The following is a 22398-nucleotide window of genomic DNA, read 5'->3' on the forward strand; positions in this document are numbered from 1 at the left end:
GTTTAAAATGGCCCCCAGGGGTAGTATTGCTGAGTTGCTATCTAGTGTTCTAAGCACAAGAAGGCTGTGATATGCCCTAGGGACAAAATACATGTGTTATTATGTAAGCTTTGTTCAAGCATGAGTTATAGTACTGTTAGCTGTGAATTCAGTGTGAATGAATCAACAATATATATTAAATAAGGCATCTTAAAACAGAAACACACTTTTATACAAAACAAGATTATGTATTAATTAACAAAAAATGTGATGAGAAGCTTGCAGGACCCTAACTGTGTATTTCCCCAAGTGGCGATGATTCAGCATTCACTTAATTCAGTGTTCACAGCTAATACAAAAATTGACTGTAGAGAGAGAGAACTTTTATTCCATCATGTTCTACTTCTTTTATCTTAGCCCAAGCCTGCTTCACCTGCTTATTTTACTTGTCCCAGATCCTTATGGCATGAGTTTGTGACTCTGTTGTAGGGTTACAAATAGAAGGTAAAGGTAAACGTTATGGACTGACGTAAAAGTTATTGTGTGGTTGTCATGTCAGGAAAAGGAGCTAAATATAAAGATTTATTTTCTTATATAGTGAGGAGTCACACATGGTTTAAAGAACTTAAAAATTGTGTATATTTAAGGGTAAGGTAACCATTTGAAAAATGTAAAATAAAAAATGCGAATATATCAGGAAGAAGGGGAAGCTGTGGTGCCAGTGAACTAAATTCTTCATCATTCATGGCAGAGTCAATAAAGGACTTACTGAAATAGAGGTACATACAGTAGAATACTCTGCCCCTGTTTGAAAGAAAGAAATTAGCAAAAGAAAAAGGGAATGAAGAATTTATTATATGTTGATTAGGAATTTCCCAGTCTCTATTAAGAGAAAAGAAAGAAGTGCAGGATAGTCTGCATAATGTTATTTTTTGTATGAGAAGGAAGGAACCAAGTTTGTATGTTTGATTTGTTAGTGTAGACAGATAACCTCTAGAAAGGTAATAAGAAAGTAAAGTAGCCTGTTTGTATTGCTTATTCAAAAATTGCATTAAAAATAGTTTTTAAAAAAATGGTTGCCTCAATATTGGGACTAGCATGAGAGGGAGAAATTTATGTTTCGGTAATGAAATTTTTTTCCATGTGCCTGTGTTGTTTTTATATTTTAAAAAATACCTCATGAGTGTTTGCCCCACCAAATCTGCTTTGAAGGCTTTGAAAGTCTGAGTGTGTGCTTGCCATGTGTGTATAACTATGTATCTGAGTGTATAAGTGATTATATACTAGGTTTTACCAAGCTTTCTTCCTCCTTCTGTGTTCCTTTCTCCTCAATAATTTGAAACTTTTATAAAATCTTTTTGTATTGAGATATGATTCACATACCATAAAATTGACCCATTTTAAAGTGTACATTTCAGGGGATTTCAGTATATCACAGTTATGTGGCTATCACCACTCTCTAATTCAAGAATATTTTTATCACCCAAAAAAGAAACCCCCTACACATTAGCAGTAGTTCCCCATTCTGCTCTCCTACCCTACACTTTAGCCCCTGGCAACCATTAGTCTTACCGGTCTCTATGGGTTTGCCTCTTCTGAACATTTCATACAAATGGATTCATACAAATACAGCATTTTGTGTCTACTTTCTGTCTCTATGGACTTGCCTATTCTGAACATTTCTATAAAGGGAAATATACAATATGTACCATTTTGTGTGTGTTTTTTTTCACCCAGCATAATGTTTTCACAGTTCATGAATATTATAGCATATATTAGTACTTAATTCCTTTTTATGACTAAATATTCCATTTATTGATGTATTACGTTTTGTTTATCTGTTCATCAGTTGTTGGATATTTGACTTGTTTCTATTTTTTGATGTGAATAGTCTTTGAATTAACACTGGTACAACTGCTTTGAAAACTCTGGTACAGGTTTTCTTCAGTTTTCTTAGGTGTATATCAAGGAGTGGAATTAAGTCACTGTGATAGTAGCATGGGAAAAGAAAAATAGACTAATGGAACAGAATGGAGTCCAGCAACAGATCCATTTATATATAGTAACTAGATATATGATAAAGGTAGTTCCACAGTGCAGTGGGGAAAGGGATAGTCTTTTATAATAGATGATGGATCAGTTGAATATACATATGGGGAAAAATGATTCTTGACCCTCAACTCTTACCATCATACAAAAATCAGTAATAGGTGACTTGAAGATCTAAATATGAAAGGTAAAACAATAAATATTTAATAAGAATAATGACAGATTTCATATATGTACCACAAAAGGCACTAACCATAAAGTGAAAAGATTTAATAAATGTAACTATGTTCAAATGACACCAGTAAGATGAGTGAAGAGGCAAGTCATAGAAGATTTATACTGAGAATTATGTGAAGAATTCCTACAAACCAAGAAGAAAAAGACATGTAATCCATGGTCAGAGTTGCCAAAGCCAAATTGTTCTACCCAACCTGTAATGAAAAGTAGTAGAACTACGTCCTGTTCTTCCAACCCTATATTCATTTTTCACAGAAGTGATCCTTATCTTACAGCTTTTTATCGCAGGTTTTGTTTTATTTGTATTTCTAAGTAAGGTTATATAATAAATATAGTTTCTTTGTTCTTGTTTCTTTGTCTTTTTCAGTTTTAGGTATTTAATACTTCCCTTTTGTGTGTGTGTGTGTTTATTCACCTATTTTGAGGGAGGGAGAGCAGGCATGAGTCGGGGGAGGGGCAGAGAGAATCCCACGCAGGCTCTGCCCTGACAGCAGAGAACCCAGTGCGGAGCCCCGTCTCACAAACGGTGCGATCATGACCTGAGTGGAAATCAAGAGTTGGACGCTTTAACCGACTGAACCACCCAGGCACGCCTATTGACTTCGTATCATAGAAGATGAGACATTAACTCTTTTAAATGACCCAACCCTCTACTTCTATAAAAATATTCACATTTCCCTGACTCCATCCTAACTTAGATAGACAGTACTGCAATTTTGGGATTGATTGTTATTTCATTATTTACAGTATGACTGTGTAAATTTTATTCACAGCTGTGAAGGCTCCATGATTACATTTCTTCTTTTATACAATTTTCTGTTTTCACCGGAGTTAATAGTTGATTTATATCTTTAGTTTTTTAGTATTTAGTGGAAGCATCCAAATACTCTCCAGCAGAGGTGCAGATCTCTCATTATTTTCACATACAAGTTTTTGTTATTATTTTTTTATTTAGACATCCTCCCTGAACTTTTGTAGCTCTTTTGTTAAGATAGTTGCTCTCTCTTTCTGCTGGATGCCTGTCATCCTGGAATCTACCTTCTTGACCATCGTGGGAATTCCATTTGTGTCTGTCCTGTGAGCTCTGCTTTCTGTATGCCATCTCTTCATCTTTCTTGGTTTACTCCTTTGCTCTGGTGGAACAGATTCTCTAGTTATTTCCTGAGGAAAGGTAAATGAGTAGGCAGATTTTTGAAACCTTGCATATTCTCTTCTTCCCTTTGGTTGTTTGCACGTAGAATTCTAGGTTGGAAATCATTTTATTAGAATTTTGAAGGTATTGTTCCATTGCCTTCTAGCTTCCAGTGTTACTGCTGAGCATTCCAATGCCATTCTGATTCCTGATCCTTTGTAAGTAACCTGTTTATTTCCCCCTAAACGCTTTTAGGATCTTGTTTTTAATCCCTGGCATTTAACATATTTTATTACAATATGTTTTGGTGTGGCTCTTCCTTGAGCCAGGTGCTTGGTCAAAAGTATGTCCTTCAATGCAGAAATTCATGTTTTCCAGTTCTAGAAAAATTTCTTGAATTATTTCTTTGATAATTTCAGCTCCTTGATTTTCTTGTCCTTTTTTCTGGAACTCACATCATTTGAACCAGGACCTCTTGGATAGATTCTCTAGTTTTCTTTTTTCTTTGAATTTTTTTGGTCTTTTTCTGGGAGGATTGCTTCAGCTTTATCTTTGAATCCATCCATTTTTTTCTTTCATTTTTAGCTATAGTATTTTCTTTTGCCAGGAGGGTTTGTTTTTTTTTTTTTTTTCATTTTTAGTTTGCTATCCTAGGATATTTAATAGTGGTATTATTTTTGTGTGAAGTTTATTTCTTACCAGTTTCTTTATATTTTTTGTTTGTATCTCTTCACATATCTGGTGATACTGGGCTTTGTTCATGTACATGCTTTAGACACTGAAGCACATTTTATTTTTTAATGTTTATTTATTTTTGAGAGAGAGAGCATGAACAGGGGAGGGGCAGAGAGAGGTAGGAGACATAGAATCAGAAGCAGGCTCCAGGCTCTGAACTGTCAGCACAGAGTCCCACATGGGGCTGGAACTCATGAACTGCAAGATCATGACCTGAGCCAAAGTTGGATGCTTAACTGACTAAGCCACCCAGGCGCCCGGCCAGTGAAACACTTACTGGAAGCTTTGTATGAGTAGGGAGGGTTTATTGACCAATAGGTTTTGTAGCAGGATGACATGATTGGGTCATTTTTCTGAGAGATTTTTAATTCTTCTTATCTATAGGTCTTATATCTTGAGATGCTGTTTTTTTAGAGAGAAAGTCTATAGTCTTCTATCTGTGGAGTATAAGTTTGGTTGCTAACTTTATAGAATTGAGCATGGAAAGAGGGCTAAGGGTCTCTTCAGTTAGTGTGTAGACTTGCTTTTAATACCTTCTAGTTCCTCAGGTGTGCCGGATGTGCCTAAATCCATAGTTCTGGCTCATCATTTCCAGAGATTAAATCTGGCTTGCAGTATTTATGATGATGAGATAGTAGTCAGTCATACCCTTTTTTGTCCTTATGTATACAATATGTTAGCTTTCTCTGGCTGCTTTCAACATTTTTTTCTTTCTCTTTATATATATATTTTAGGATTTTATTTTTAAGTAATCTCTGCATCTTAATATGGGGCTCAAACTCACAACCCTGAAATCAAGAGTGGCACACTGCACCAACTGAGCCAGCCAGTGCCCCAAGATTTTTTTCTTTTTAAAAATTTTTAGTGGATTAATTTTTTATTGAGGTGTAATTGACATATCACATTATGTTAGTTTCATGCATACAACATACTTGTATATATATTATATATAATATATATATCATATTTGTATATATCACAAAATGATCATCACGGTAAATCTAGTGAAAATATCACCACACAGTTACAATTCTTTTTTGGTGATGAGAACTTTTTAGATTTAATCTCTTAGCATTTTTCAAATATGGAATACAGTATTATTAACTATAGTCCCCATACTGTTCATCCCAGCACTTATTTATTTTATAACTGGAAGTTTGTATCTTTTGACTTGTTTATCCATTTCACCCACCCCCATCCCCTGCCTCTGGGAACCACTAATCTATTCTCTGTGTCTGTGTGCTTGGGTTTTAGGGGGTTTTGTTTATTTTTTAAAATTCTACATATAAGTGAGATCATAAACTTTGGTCTGCCTTTGACTTATTTCACTTAGCATATGCCCTGAAGGGTCCATCCATATTGTTGTGAATGGCAAGATTTCTTTTCTTTTTTTTAATGGCTGAGTATATTCCCTTGTATATATATATATATACCACATTTTCTTTATCCAGTCTTCCATTGATGGACACTTTGGTTGCTTCTATGTCTTGGCTATTGTAAATAATGCTGTAGTGAACATGGGGTACAGATAATTCTTCCTTTTTTTTTTTTTTTAACTAAAGTTTTTATTCAAATTCCAGTTAGTTAGCATACAGTGTAATATTAGTTTTAGGTATACAATTTGGTGATTTAACACTTCCATACAACACCCAGTGCTCATCACAAGCACACTTTTTTTTTTTTTTTAATTTAAATCCAAGTTAGTTAATATGGTTTCAGTAATAATGACTTCAGGAATAGAATTTAGTGATTGATCACTTATGTGTCACATCCAGTGCTAATCCCAACAAGTGTCCTCCTTAATGCCCCTTGCCCATTCCTCCAGCCAACACCCTTCCAGCAACCCTCAGTTTATTCTGTGTAATTTAAGAGTCTCTTATGGTTTATCTCCCTATTTTACATTTTTTGCTTCCCTTCCCTTATGTTCATCTGTTTTGTATCTTAAATTCCGTATATGAGTGAAGTCATATATTTGTCTTTCTTTGACAAATAATACATTAGCATAATACACTTTAATTCCATTCTTGCAAATGGCAAGAATTGGTCACTGAGTAATATTCCATTGTATATATGTCACATTTTCTTTATCCATTCATCATTCGATGGACATTTGGGCTCTTTCCATACTTTGGCTGTTGTCAGAATTACTGCTATAAAAGTTGGGGTGCATGTCCCCCTTCAAAACAGCACACCTGTATCCTTTGGTAAATACCTAGTAGTGCAATTGCTGGGTTGTAAAATAACTCTATTTTTAATTTTTTGAGGAACCTCCATACTGGTTTTCCAGAGTGGCTGCATCGGTTTGCAGTCCCACCAGCAGTGCAAAAGTGTTCCTCTTTCTCTGCATCCTCGCCAACATCTGTTGTTGCCAGAGTTGTTAATGTTAGCCATCCTGACAGGTGTGAGGTGGTATCTCATTGTAGGTTTGTTTGGTGTTTCCCTGATGATAAGTGATGTTGAGCATCTTTTCATGTGTCTGTTAGCCATCTGGATGTCTTCTTTGGAAAAGTGTCTATTCATGTCTTTTGCCCATTTCTTCACTGGATTATTTGTTTTCTTTGGGTGTTGAATTTGAGAAGTTCTTTATAGATTTGGATACTAACCCTTTATCTTACATGTCATTTACAAATACCTTCTCTCAGTCTGTTGGTTGCTTTTCAGTTTTGCTGATCAGATAACTTTTTGCATTAGTGTTTGATTTTCATTGGATGAGTACTCAGAAGTGGAATTGCTGGATTGTATGGTAATTATATATATATATATATTTAAGTTTATTTGAGAGAGTGAGTGGGCAGATGCGAGAACAGGGGAGGGGCAGAGAGAGAAAAGGAGAGAGAGAATCCCAAGCATGCCCTGTGTTGTCAGTGTAGAGCCCAACATAGGGCTCAGTCCCATGAACTGTAAGATCATGATCTGAGCCAAAATCAAGAGCTGGGAGCTTAACTGACTGAGCCACCCAGGTGCCCCTGGTAATTGTATTTTTTAATATTTTTGAGGAACCTCCATACTTGTCTTTTTTTATTCCTTAAGTTTATTTAAGTAATCTCTGTACCCAGCGTAGCGTTCGAACTCTTAACCCTGAGATCTTGAGCTGCATGCTCCACTGACTGAGTCATCCAGTTACCTTACTCCATACTATTTTCCATAGTGGCTGTACTAGTTTATGTTCCTCTCCTCTTTCATTCTTGATTTTATTTATTTGGGTCCTTTCCTTTTTCTTTTTGATCAAACTGGCCAGTGGTTTATCAATTTTGTTAATTCTTTCAAAGAACCAGCTTCTGGTTTCATTGATCTGTTCTACTGGTTTTTTTTGGTTTCGATAGCATTAATTTCTGCTCTGATCTTTATTATTTCCTGTCTTCTGCTGGTTTTGAGTTTTATTTGCTGTTCTTTTTACAGCTCTTTAAGGCATAAGGTTAGGTTGTGTACCTGAGATCTTTCTTCCTTCTTTAGGAAGGCCTGGATTGCTATATATTTCCCTCTTATGACCGCCTTTGCTGCGTCCCAGAGGTTTTGGGTTGTGGTCTTATCATTTTCATTGGCATCCATGAACTTTTTAATTTCCTCTTTAACTTCTTGATTAGCCCATTCATTCTTTTTTTTTTTTAATGTTTTTTTAAATTTATTTTTGAGACAGAAACACAGCATGAGCAGGGGAGGGGCAGGGAGAGGGGGAGACACAGAATCTGAAGCAGGCTCCAGGCTCTGAGCTGTCAGCACAGAGCCCGACGCAGGGCTCGAATTCACGGAGTGTGAGATCATGACCTGAGCTGAAGTTGGGCGCTCAACGACTGAGCCACCCAGGCGCCCCACCCATTCATTCTTTAGTAGGATGTTCTTTAGTCTCCAAGTATTTGTTACCTTTCCAAATTTTTTCTTGTGTTTGATTTTTAATTTCATAGTGTTGTGGTCTGAAAATATGCACGGTATGATCTCGATCTTTCTGTACTTGTTGAGATATGATTTGTGTCCCAGTATGTGGTCTGTTGTGGAGAACATTCCATGTGCACTGGAGAAGAATGTATATTCTGCTGCTTTAGGATGAAATGTTCTGAATTGTACTAGTTTACGTTCCTACCAACAGTGGCCAAGGGTTCCCTTTTCTCCACATCTTTGCCAACATGTTATTTCTTGTCTTTTTGGTAATAGCCATCCTAATAGGTGTGAGGTGATATCTTACTGTGGTAAGATTTTTTTCTTTAGTTTTGGTTTTCAGTAGTTTGACTATAATGTACATAGTTATGGTTTTCTTTGTATTTCTGTTTGGAGAAATCAGTGAGCTGCTTCAATCTGTACATTTATGTCTTTAACCAAATTTTGGAATTTTCTGGCTGTTCTTCACATATTTTTTCTGCCCCTTTTCCTCTCCTATGACTCCAAGTAAATTTTTGTTAGACTGCTGCAGTGTCCAAGAGCCAACTCTTTTTAAATAGTTTTTTCTTTCTATAGTTTGAGTAATTTTTTTATCTTTTCAGTACTTTCTCCATTTTGCTATTAAACCCATTCACTGAATTTTTTATTTTAGAGAGTGAATTTTTCAGGCCGGTAAGACTGCATATTTTGATCCAAGTTCCAGCTGTTCTGTGCTGTTCAGACTAGGACCTTTCTTCAAGTGAAAGCTGTAGAAATAGGAAACCCACCCAGTTCTATTCCTTTCTTCCAGATATTATATCCTATCCAGATTCTGCCTACTTTTGGTTGCTCAGATACCTTCAGGTAGTTGTTTTTTATTTTTTTTCCAGAATATATAGTTATCTGAGGGAATGTTGGTATGATGAGATACTCTGTTACTTGTTACAGAATCTCCATTATATTTTTTTGTTGTTTGTTGTAAAAGTTAAAAACACCTTATGAATTTATATTTATACTTCCAATTCAAATGGGAACTTACAAGGTTTTTACTTAACATCTCTATTTTCTTTCTTCTGTACTAAAACTTGTGGTTCTCAAGGACATAAAGCAGATGATAGAATTAGAAGGTCACATAGTTATTCACTCCTTTCCATATCTTACACATAGCAGTCTTAAAATAATAGTTGTATTATCATCGTGACCAAAGTGATTACCAAAAACCATTACCATTTTTGCTTGTGCTTTCCATACTCTTCCGTCTCCTATTTTAAAACAGTATTTTATTATTAACAACTTGACATGCTTTAGCCATTATATTTTATGCTCTCTTCCTTATACTTCTCATTTAATCTTTATCAACAAGTAAATAATGTTGCTTGCCATTAGTTTTTAGGTTGAAATTCTGTTCATTTTGGTTATCTAATACTTGTTCTCTAGATTCTTTTGGAAGGTTCATGGGAGCAGTATTGATTTCTGACATTTTGATAACAGTTTATCAGTGCCTTCTATGTGTTAAAAATCAATTAAAAAATTTAAGTTTATTTATTTTGAGAGAGAGAGAGAGAGCATGAGCAGGGGAGGGGCAGAGAGAGAGAGAAAGAGAGAGAGAAAATCCCAAGCAGGCTCCACCCTGCCAGCACAGAGCCCAATGACGGGCTCAAACTCATGAACTGTGAGATCATGACCTGAGCCGAAATCAAGAATCAGATGTTTAATTGACTGAGCCACCCACGCGTCCCCAAAATCCATTTTACTGAATATAAAACTCTTCATTTATATTTTCTTGAATATCTTAAGTATGTTACTCCATTTTCTTTTAGCATATAGTGTTTCCTTAGAAAAATTTGATACTGGCTTTCTGGGTTGGTATTCTTAGGTGTACAGTGTGCTTTTCTGTTGGTAGTTTCCTTTTTTTTTTTTTTAATTTTCAAGGAGATTTTCTTGAATTATACTTTTTACTATTTGTTTTCTTCTGGTATTATTCTTTAAAGACTTATTTTACCTGAGTGTTGAATTTTTATTGCTTCATTAGTTGTTGCCTTCTCAATCCTTTTTATCCCTTCATTTGAATTTCAGAAATGTTTCTCCTTTTTACCTTCTAGTTCTCTTGCAGCATTACATGTATGTATTTCCTCTTACTTTCATTCAGGCTTAATCTTCATTTCTGAAACTTTTTTTTCTTATTTCTGATATTTTCCTGAGTTCTGTTAACCTTAAATCTCAGTTTTTTGAAACCAGCTTTATGTTCTTTCTTGTCTTGAGTCATTTTTGTAATGTTTTTTAGCTCATTTTGAAATAGTAGGTTATAGTTTTCATACTCTTTTGTGGATATGTATTCCTGGTATGGTTTTATTATCAGGATGTTATCCCATGTTTCCTTTTTCTTTTTCTTCTTTTTCTTATGATAACTTCATGGGATTGACCTACATCATTTTCTGTTGTTTACATTTTTGTGGTTTAGAATGGCTTTTCTTACAGAGCTCTCTCTGCTATTGTTTTTGGGCACTCTTCAAAAGTGTGGCATCTGCTTTCTGAAATTTCTAGGCTTTGCTCCCTTCCTCACTTTTATCTGAATATTCTCTTTCCTTTATCTTCATTGTACCTCTTGTGCTCAATTTTGATTCTGCACTCAGTAGTTTATCCTCATTGTGATACCCTTATGAGGGATGTGTTAAGAGTTCGTAGCTAGAGGCTAGATTGCTCCAGCTTCTTCACACTTCACCATGGTCCTCCCATACTTAATCTCTGTTGGAAAGGACAGAAACCCTTCCAATGACAGCCATTGTACTTAAATTGCTGTTTTCAGAGTCTCTTTTCTCAGATCTGTCATTGTTTCCTTTTGCTTCCTCTCCTATGATGCATTTCCTGTGGTTATTGGTGATTTGTCCCTACCTTCTCTTTTGGGGGAATTCATGGAGATTCCTTGTCAGCCAGTTTTGTTGTAAATGTTGTCTGTGGGTTTTGGGTTTATATTTTTATCTGAGGATTTGGGGATATTCAAAAACATGGTACAGCCTCCATTGTTTCTGAATCTAATTTATCACTTCTTAATGGCTGTTTATGGTGTTTAATAATCTTGCTCTAATTATACCTTCTTCCAAATAGTGACTCAAGAGTCATCAGTTTAGAAGTTAGCCTAAGAGTAATTGTAGGCCAACTTCCAACCTTTTAACAGTAGGATTAGCTCCTACTCTTAACAAATTGGAGAAAAACAGGGATATCAACTGGCCTGCCTGTACACGTAGGTTATTCATGCATCATCTTTGATAAATATGCCATAGTCTGTCATCCTCTGATCTGAACACTCCTGGAAGACACTGATCTAAAGCTGATGGTCCAAAAAAGTCTACAAAATAATGAGCATCATAGAAACATATTGGAAACACAGCAAATGTCATCCCGTCACTGTTTAAAAATCTTATAATGGAGGGGCGCCAGTGTGGCTCAGTCGGTTGAGCATCTGACTTCAGCTCAGGTCATGATCTTGCAGTTTGTGAATTCGAGCCCCGAGTTGGGCTCTGTGCTGACAACTCCAAGCCTGGATCCTGTTTTGGATTCTGTGTCTCCCTCTGTGCCCCTTCCCTGCTCACTCTCTCTCTCTCTCAAAAATAAACATTTAAAAAATTCTAAAAAATACATTATAAAGGAGGGGTGCCTGCGTGGCTCAGTTGGTTAAACGTCCGACTTCGGCTCAGGTCACGATCAGGTCATGGTTTGTGGGATCAAGCCTTACTGGTCTGTGTGCTGACAGCGTGGAGTCTGCTTAGGATTCTCTCTCCCTCTCTCCCTGCCCCTCCCCTACTCTCTCAAAATAAATAAATAAACTTAAAAAAGTATTACTAAAGGAAATGTAAAAACTCTTGGTTGAAGCAATTAAAATGGTAAAGATGGGAAGAAATTCTCTTAAAAGACTAAACCAAAACAAACAAAACCCCAGGGATTGCCTGGTTTGTTTTATATAAAAAAAGGCAAAGGGGTGTGGATGGTATATAATGGAATTTGATGAGATTGTGAAGGGAATTAAGGAGCACAAATAATACTTTTTTTTTTTTTTTTAAGGAAGCATAATTTTTTATATGTTGGGTACTAATTTTAGGGATCTTGTTATCCTAGTAATAGCCCAGTTCCTTTGTTCTTGAATTTGGTATTCTAAAAAGTCAGCTAAAACAAGTCAGTTCCTGAAATACAGATCTTTATTGACTTGATAAAACTTTCCAAGATATTTATAGTGTTAAGAAGTTGATATTTCTCATTTTTACTTCATTTAACTTCCTTGCTTAAAGGAATCATACTTTATTTTCACTTATGAAGATAGCTTACCTTTTGTAGTATGTTTCATTTAAAATTTTTCCTAATTTTTACCTTTTTAAAAATCTTTAACAGGCCTCAACAAATAATGAAAGTTCTAATCACAGTTTTGGAAGCTTGGGATCTTTAAGTGACAAAGAATCTGAGGTAAGTAACTTCATTTTAAATATGGTGCTATTAAAGTAAAAGCTGGAATCACCTTTTTTCTTTCAATAGTTCCCCACCTCCCCACCCCCCCCATCCTTGTGCTAATAATCATTAATGCTAAAGTTTCTGATGGGAGCATTTTTGTTCTGCCTTATGAGGCACAGTATTCAGACTGAAGACTGTTTGGCATTAGTAAGAAAATATAGTTTCTTTGGTTATGTAGCTGAACTTATACATTAGTGTTATAAGTGTTCTTAATGGAAGACAGTTACTGGCCATTTATAATTCCAGTAGATGAAAGTGGTTTTTGAACTATGTACTACAGTTTTCCACTGTTTTTTGTTATACTCCCCTCTTAGTTTGGTTCTGAGTAAGGGTTTGTGTACTGAGATGTAGATACACATATTTTTTCTCTTTTGGAAATTTCTTGCGGAATTTCATGCTGCTGTTTTTCACTTTTCATATTTAAAACTACCTGGAAAATCCTCTCCCCTCCCATCCACTTACTGACCCCACTAAGAAAATACGTGGGATTTTATAAGTAGGCATTTGGATCCATGGTATAGTTAACAATGGGCATGATGTACTTAATAGCATCTTTTTTGACATATGTAGATAGGAAGTTCTTTGGGTTTTAGCATTCACTTGCTGATGCAACAACATCACTTTTTGTGGATACAACTTCTGCTCAGATCATAGCATTGTGTTACTTTTCAACGCATGCGTGTGTGTGTGTGTGTATGTGTGTATGTGTGTTTGTGTTTTCCTTTCAATGTTAACTTATTTCTCTTTGATCCATTTTAGTCTTTTTCCTACTTGGGCTAGTGTAGATATATCTCTTTGATAATATCAGTAGGTCATTAGCATTTAGTAACTCTTAGCCATTTGGTTTTGGTGTTCATTGAAAGAGAATGTCAAAGGTGGCATCTTTTTAAGTCCTGTGTTACTGAAAACATCTAGGACTCTCTAGGTAGACAGTTTTGTGCAGTTCTATGCAGGCACCCTGACACTCCAGAGGAGTGTGGCATAGGGTTTTCACTCATCAGGCTTTCCCTTCCACAGAGACAACTGGCAGGCAGCTGAAAGGACTGTGCAAGTGACGGGACTTTATCTGCAGTAGGTTCCCTTGAGGTAAGCGTTAGTAGCCCCTGTAGCACCAGATTATCGCAGTTTAGTTTGTTCTCAAATTAGCACATTTACATTAAGTCCTTACAAAGTGTAGGTTTAGATTTAGTCAGAGTACAGCTTTTCAGAAGCTACATCAAGAATGTTTTCACTTTATATCTCCTGGACTTTGGAACATTTCTTGATATTTCCAGATTTTGGTCCATTTAGTAATTTCACATGTCTTTTCTTTCATAGGCTGTTACATTATGAAGGGTAATAAAATAGTTTTAAATATTTCCCTTTTCTCTTCACCAAATCTGATATTTTTGAGAGTTTTTTTAATAGCAAAACTTAGTAATTAGATCACCTAAAGTAGTTATATATTTCCATGTCCTTTATAGGTACCCATGCCCCCAATATAAGCCATAGAGTATTTCAATTCTTTCAAAAGAATGAGTCTATAAGAAAGTACCACTTCCCTTTAAAGAACTCTAAGAGTCGCTTTTGGCTGTATTTGTAGTTAAAATTTTTTCTTTTAAGACCATAGTGTAATTTACAGTGAAGTACAATTTGGCTAACCATTGCATATACTTAGCTTAATTTGTGTAGAAAATTTGACATTTGGGGAAGGAATAGAAAATCTTAAAATTTTGGAGCTTTTGTTGTTCTGTGTTCTGTATCTGGAATTTTTAAAAATTAATCATTAAGTCAAGTGGCGCAGTATTGGAAAGGTCTACAGCTTACACTTTTTCCTTAAGATTTGAAGAAGGAATTTTTTTTGTCTTATCATTTAGGAAGCTACTTATCTGGAAAATGGTTTCCAAGTTTTATTTCTATATTAAGATACTTTAATTAATGAATTTCCTTGGGATGAAATTTTACACGCTTCAAAATACAGGTATTTGTAGGTCTTTAAATGAAGTTGTTGGGAGTAAACAATTGTAGGGTGGAGTACTGCTTTTTTTTTCCTGATACACCTCGTAGTAAAGTTTATGTAGTATTTCATTGTCTTCTGGTGTCATTTTATTTTTTTGGTAATCCATCCCTTGATCCATTACGTTTTCTTAAATAATAGTTTTTGTTTTTATGGACAATCAGTACTAGAAGTTTATTTGAAAAAAAAAAATAGCAGTTCTCTGCCACCCACCTCTACCCTACCGCATCCTCAATTCTTTTAGCCCTTCTTCCTGTTACTTATTTCCACATTTTATTTATGCATATTAATATATATCCTGAGCTTTTGTTTCTTCAGTTGGGCTCTTTCCTCCTACCCAGTACTCTTTTCAGACACCCAGAACCCTTCTGTTTTCCATCCTTGTACTGTTAAAACTGAAAGCATCTGATACTCACTGTTAGGCTGATTTGAATCTACTTCAACTGAAATTTTTCATTTCAGCTCAGATGTGAATTACTTCATACATAGATTTGCTTTTTGTTACTAAATGTAGAATTTAGAACAGAGATTTTTCCCTTTGTTAATGAAATTGCCTAGTAGATAGGAAGTAGATTGGTCTTGTTTTTGCTTCATTTTTTTTTTTTTTTTTACATCATTCTAGGTCTGTTTGATAGGCTCCAAGAATTTGCTGTGTTTTCAGTAAGCATTTATTACATATGTTATCTTCTAGCCTCTGTGTCCAAGCACAGAGAATATAAAAGATGAATATGATACAATCCCTGTGTTCACATGAGATCATTGTCTAGTAGAACAGACTACTTCATAAACAGTGTAGATTATGCTATGATAGAAGTACAAGGTGGTATGGGAGCAAAGAGCAAGAACCCCCCAATTCCATCTGCCTGCAGGGAAGAAGAGGGGAGAAAAGAGAAGTCTTCCTTTAAAGAAGAGATGGTGATTGAGTTGTTAGAAAGGCTATGAATTCATCCCAGAACACAAGGGCAAAGTATGAGAAGGCAGGCAGAGAGACTATGATACGCTTTTTGCTTTTGCCTGGAAGCATGGCAAATAGTTTTGTTCAAGACATGGTGTAGTGGTTCTCAACCCCACTGCACTTTAGATCACCCAAGAAGCTTAAAAAACATAATCTGCCTGTGTGATTCACCTAGTTTGCAGACTTCTGGTGTAGGTAGGATATGCAAGGATGGTGAAAGATTGGTAGGAATCAGGGTTTGAAAGCCCTTGTTCTTTGTACTAAGGAATTTGGACTTTGGTCTAGATAATGGCGAGCCATTTAAGCAGGAGAAACAAAACGCAAAGTAGAGATGAGGAAGGCTCCCCCGGGTGGCAGTACAGAGAATAGAGTTGGGAGAGAGGAGAAACCTAAGTTGGGAAGATCATTTAGTTAAGGAATACTGCCACCTTTACGAAACTGCTCACCTCCACAGTTTAATAGTAGGAGGGAAAAAAGTGGGCAGGGTGCTAATTAAAGTGTTTTCAAGTTTACCTTTTGGGTTCTGCCTTCTCCTTCAGATTTTCTAACTTTGGTTATTGGATATTATCACCATCCAGGCTTATGCTTCTCAAATTTTAGTGTGCAAGTGAATTAATTACCAACGGTTCCTTATGCCTTTAGGTCTGGAGTGGGGGTTTGCATTTCTAACAAGCTCTCACATTCTACTAGATTATAAAAGCAGAATCAGTAGGGTTTGATGACTGAATGAGGGTAAAGAAGGAAAGGGAAGAACCTAGGGTTGTTTAAAGTTATCTGGCTCTAGGTGAATGTTAGTGCCTTTGATGAAGATAGATAACACAGAAGGAAGATACATAGATTTGGCCTAGAAGGTAATGAATTAAATTCTGGACAACAGTGAGTTTGAATATCTGTGAACTGACCAAATGAAGATGGTACTTCAGTTAGGTGGTAGGAGCTATCTGGAGCTCAAGAAAAGAGGTCAGGTTAGAGATGAAGACTTAGAGGAATTTTTGGTGTGGGTGTTAAATCCTTGAGTGTTAAAGGATTCCTGGGTGGGGGATGGGGAAGGGGGTGTCTCTGAGACTCTTTCAGAGTGTTCTGAAGGTCAGAACAATTTGTATAGTAATGCTAAAACATTATTTGCCTTTTTTACAATAATGCTAAGACATGTTTGGCTTTTTAACTTTCATTTTCTCATGAATTTACAGTGTGAAAATTTCTAGTGTGTAATGACACATGATGACATCATCACTCTGATGACTTGTATATTCTGGTGTCTCAAAACTTTTTTAGTTTTAACTTCTAGAATAGTAAATATTGATAATTATAGCCTACATACATAAAAGCTCTTGGGGTCCTCAACACTTTTAATAGTTCGTGGAGGAGTCCTGAGACCCAAAAGTTTAAAAACTGCTTCTGTAGCCGAACTCATCTTGATAGTGTTTGTAATGCTAGGAAATGTTAGCAGGTGAGATAGGTATGCTAGAGAAAGAATAGTAGTCTGGTAAGCAAGTAGACAGACAGTGGGAAGAAAAAGAGGAGAAAGTGGAGGAGAAGAATAATAAGGAGAATTAAATGTCACAGAAGTCAGTTAGGAAAATGACTGTAAAAAGTGACTAAGAATTGTCACTTAGGCTTAGTTTTAGTAGACTAATGGTAACAAGATGCCAGATTATAGTCTGTTAAGGAGACATTGGATAGTGAGGAAATAGTGACAGCAAATATTGACTACTCTTGGCAGAATCTTGATGATAAAGGAAGGGAGACGGTATCTAGAGTCTTAACAGGCTTGACATATTATGTTCTAGGGAAGGGCTCATAGCAGAGCTGTGACAGTGGGACAAGAAAAGTGCTGTAAAGAGAGAAAATACAATCAAACTTAAACTTTTTTTTGAGGTGGTATGAAATGCCAAGATCCAGACCCTGGGTTGATTGGGTTCATTGTAGATAGAGTTGACTGGGTACATCCTTTCCCCTGATGGGCAAACTTCCAACCAAACGACCTTTCTCATACTTCACAGTGAAATAGAGGTTATCAGCTGAAGGAGAGAATCATGAATGGGTTGTGGATGTGAGAATGATAAAAATTTTATGGGACGGACCAGAAAAGGAGTTTGTAGGGAATGGAGGGAGATGGCCGTTCATCTTATTTTAAATGTTTTAGAATGCCTCAAGGAGTTAGAAACAGTATATACGTGCGTTGTCTGCTGGATGAGAGTCCAGATTATTTTATGAGGATAAGAGAATGGAGCCCATATTCTTTGGTTATCAGTGTTTTCTAAGTTTTAAAATCTGCCTTTATTCACCTGTTTGCAGTTCTTCTTGAAGGACCCTTCTCTAACTACACACAAAGACCTTTGCTACTTTCTATAAATTCTTTGCAGTTGCTGTCCCCACCCAGCCTTACCCCAGATCCTAAGATAAATTATGTATTGTATAGTTCATTTGGAATTTATAATGAATGCTAATAACATAATTCTTCTCCCTCCCTCTCCTCTTGGATGTCCTAGAATATATTTTATATTTCTCTGCCTTACTTTATTTCTTACTAAGGTTGAAATATTTGTGACTGAATATAAATATAATTGAATTATGTCGTCTTTAATAATATTGGAGAAGCACGCTGTAAGTCTGTTTATACCTGTGTGCTTACATTCAACATGTTACATAATAATGTTGGTAAAGCAAACACACATGTCAAATTGCTTTATTTTTGCCTCAATTTAATCTTTAATATTCATCTTTTATAGTACTTCTATATAACCTGAATCAAAGTTAATCATTTTAAAATAAATTATTTCTCTTTTCTAGAACCGAAATGTTTCTCTCCCCCCCCACCCCCGCCTTGAGGAAGGTTAATCCTTTAACTCTCTGTCCGCTGGCATTGAATTACTGTTTATTTTTGGTCCAACTGAATTTGATTTCTGAGTTATTTAGGATTAAGGATTTTAAGTTATAGATATAGGGAAGCCAGGACAGCTGTTGCATCTAGACATTTAAACTTACATGGTTTTTTAGGATTGTAATGAAAGGTAAATATGATATGGTGCCTTGATTGTCTTAATTTACCTCTAATGTTGATTAATGAAGGTCATTTTATGAAAGTTCTGATTAGCTTTGTCATTTGAATTAAGTTTGTAGAAGTCTTGAAACTTAAATGAGATTTTTTTCTCATTCGAGTTGAAGTGATAGCATTAAAGATACTTTAAAACATTAATGGCTTGTTTTGTTCTTTTTTAAAAAGAATTTTCAAAGGACCACATTATGTGTGGTTTCTTATTTTCATATTTTGGAGGAAATAGAAGTTGACACTAGGGAATTAGACCTAAAGCTAACTTGAACCTGGCTTTAGCAGGGTATTATTTCCATTTCTAGAGCTAGGGATATTGTGTATTGAGTTCTTTAATAGGTTATTTTTAATGTAAAATCTCCTTTGTTGAAGACGGTATTTAAAAATTCCATGTGTAACTTATACATATGTATGAATTATTTAAATGGGTTATCTTCTTATATTAGTTAACTGGCTAGATTAGGAGAGTGGTAAGAGTATTTCCTGTTTTTACTTTTTTTTATTCATACCCATCTCTACTTTTCGTATTTCTTTTTTGCCCTCTTAATAGTGTTTGGCTTAAATGTTTCTGCAGTGAATGCTTAGGTATCCTAGGTTGATTGGAAATTATGATTCTCTTTGAAAATATAGATAATATTGGCCTTAAATTTTATTTTATTATTTTAATATAATTTACTGACAGCTTAGTGTCCATACAACACCCAGTGCTTATCCCAACAAGTGCCCTCCTCAGTGCCCATCACCCACTTTCCCCTCTCCCCTACCCCCCATCAACCCTCAGTTTGTTCTCAGTATCCAAGAGTCTCTTATGGTTTGCCTCCCTCCCTCTCTGTAACTTTTTTTTCCCCTTTCCCTCCCCCATGGTCTTCTGTTAAGTTTCTCAAAATCCACCTATGAGTGAAAACATATGGTATCTGTCTTTCTCTGACTTATTTCACTTAGCATAATACCTTCCATTTCCATCCATGTTGCTGCAAATACTGGCCTTAAATTTTGGGTTTTAGATTGAGTTAAAAAAAAAATCATTAAAGTTTTACTTGTCTATATATATTTTTTATAATCCAGAGAATTTTTTAATGTCTTAGTGTGAACACCTAGTAAGAAAGAAGAAAACTTGAAAAATGAATTTAGTTGTGTGTAGTTAAGTATCACTGAAAGTTATATTTTCATGCCCATTCCTCCCTTTGGTGAATTACCTTGTTTTTCACTTTATTCTGTTTAAATCTGTTAGCTCCTCAAGATTGTTAGGCACCTAGTTTAGTACCTTCATCAATTTTAAGAAATATTCTTTGTATCCTGCTGCCTACATTATTTTCTAAAATGTTTTAGTCTGATAAATAATTTTTGTGGTGTTCTACTTGATTGGGTTCCTCTGTCTTTTTTTGTCTTTGTGCTAGTAATATTTTGTCATTACTTCTTACTATGTTAGGAGGGCCAAACCAAAACCACTGTATATAACAGTGTTGCTATATACAGTATGTAATATGTATAATAACAATGTCATCTTGAAGGGGAGAGTACTCTGTGTGCATGCAAACGGGTGTATTTTATAACACTAATAAAGACATTTTCTCAGTAGAAGAGTAAGTTTGTTTTTTTTCTTTCCCTTATAAGACTGATAATCATACTTCTAAATTACAAGATTTAAAGTTCCTGTGAAATTAATGGAATTTCTTTGTAAAATTTCCTTTTACTTAAAAAGAAAACTATATTTAATTATACTACTATCCATTAAAGGACATGCTTTTATAGGAGCTATATTCAGCTAAAAGTTAGTGTTTGACCCTAAAATATGTTATATGACAGGGTTCACAGCAAAGGAAGTGGATCTATCCAGTTGAATATATATGTCCTTGGTCTCCTGGAAGGAAAAGTTGAAATCAAATGTGGGTTTGATACTGTCACTGTGCCTCTTTTTCCATAAAGTTAGAGGACTGTATGTGTCGAAATCATCTGAGAAGCTTTTTCAGAGGAAGAGTATTCAGGCTCCCTGCTTGGAAATTCTTATATACTCTGTCTAGATAATCTTTCAGTTTCTTATAAATCATGAAATCTTGAAATAATGATTCTGTAACCCTTTTATTTTGGAAGCAAATAAACAGCTAGCTGTTAAATGTTTCCCTTTGTACAAGTGCATTTAGCGTCAGTGATTGGTTGTTCTTTGGACAAGAAAGTTCTAAGCTGATTGATGCAAATAAGATTGGAAGAGAAAAATGCCAAGTCATTCTAAGACTGAAGACATACTTTAAAGTGGAACCTGGCCTAGTGCTTGACCATAACATATGCTCAGTGAATATTTTTTGAATGAATAAACTTAACACCACTCTAGTTGTACCGTACTATACGGGTAGCTTTTGTGTCAACAACTACAGGTGGTTCTTACACATTCATCTCTTAACTTTATTGACATTTGGAGGTGGAGAATTCCTGGGCTAGGGATAGGGTTGTCTTGTGCAATGCAGGTTGTTCATCAGCATCTCTGCCTAACATACTAGATCTCCGTAGCCCCTCTCTCCTCCTCCACAACTGCCCTCCCTTGTGGCAACCAAAAATATCTCCAGGTATTGCCAGAAATCCTCTCGTTGAGTACCACCCTATTAATGAAGGAGAGAGAATAGTTTTAGCATGTTACCTGTGGAGCTAGATTACAACTCTGTAAGTTTCGCATCTCCTAAGTAAGAAAACAGAAGTCCAGAGAGGTTAATTAATTTGCCCACAGATAGTAAGTGAACAGTCAACATTCTAGTACCTAAGTATCTGTTTTATTTCAAAGTGATACTCTCAACCACTGTGTGTACCCTCTCTCTGTATAACTAAGATAATGTATAACTCATGAGTTAGATAAATGATCCTAGCTAGTCTTTTGAAGAAAAAAAAAGGTATTCTTTTTTGGCAATATTTAGATTTAAAATGATTTATAATAACATCAGATTTGCCAGTCCAAGGTATGCCTGGACTAAAAGCATTTCACAAATGTTTTTATCTGATAAATACTGCTTTTAGTCTGGATTTTAAGGGCAGTCAGCACAAGCTGACATTACTGAGAAATTCAGTTTCAGTGTGTTATACTATAGTAGAGTTTTAAAAATATTAGATGTATTTTTATGTCAGCAGCACACAGTATTATGATTAATTCTCATTTTCTAAAATAAGTGAGTAACCATGACAACCCATTGGACTTATATCCTAATGAGTTTTCTGCTATAGCTATATGTCACAATTTTGGTCTTTAATTTTTAATAGAAGAATATATTAAGAATAATTTCTTAATTTTAGACAATTTCCAGTATGGAATATGCAGGTCTTATTATTATATACATAGATTATTGCTAATCCTGGATACATCGGCATCACTTTCGGAGCTCTTTAAAAGTGAGGATTCCTTTGGTCTCTCTCCAGAGATGGTTAAATTTGGAATGGGGACTTGAGCATGAGCTTAAATAAAAGCATTAAGTGGTTATGATGTATAGTAACATTGAAAATCAGGGCTAATGGTTGAATGATAGAATGATTTCTTTCTACAACAAACTCACTTTTTTGGGTTATAAATGTAGTATTGCTATAGAGAACAACAATGGAATACCACCTTTTTTTTTTTTTTTTTTTAACATATCAGGTAGACAGATATTTAACGATTGGTGGGCATTCTCACAGTGTTATTGAAAGTGTAGATTGGCATTGCCTCTGAAAATGCACTTTGGCAATATGTTTAAAATTATTAGTGTGCATATTCTGTGTCACAAAACTTACACGTAAAAGTGTCTATCCCAAAGAAATTGTTTAAGGATCTAGGGATTCACGTTCAAGGAAATGTCTGTAGGGCTATTATACAGGAGTATGTTACTCCATCATGAGTGTCACACCGGGAGAAAAGTTGTGAAATCACTGCTCTAAATTTTACTATTGTAAGC

General features: G+C 35.4%; 1 protein-coding gene across 6 annotated transcripts in view; it reads left to right on the forward strand.

Annotated features, from left to right (window-relative positions):
• The window catches only part of TLK1 (tousled like kinase 1), a 190975-nt gene that overhangs the window by 98414 nt on the left and 70163 nt on the right, over positions 1 to 22398 (forward strand). For 5 of the 6 annotated variants that reach the window (XM_060621612.2, XM_060621609.3, XM_081796367.1 and 2 more), the window contains one exon: positions 12368 to 12439. In XM_060621612.2, coding sequence (XP_060477595.1) covers positions 12368 to 12439 — 72 coding nt within the window. Of the gene's footprint in view, positions 1 to 12367; positions 12440 to 13549; positions 13571 to 22398 lie in introns of those variants that run through there. The other variant, XM_081796369.1, reaches the window with a different exon arrangement.

The sequence above is a fragment of the Panthera onca genome, chromosome C1 (assembly GCF_046562875.1).
Source record: "Panthera onca isolate mPanOnc1 chromosome C1, mPanOnc1 haplotype 2, whole genome shotgun sequence".
NCBI lineage: Eukaryota > Metazoa > Chordata > Mammalia > Carnivora > Felidae > Panthera > Panthera onca.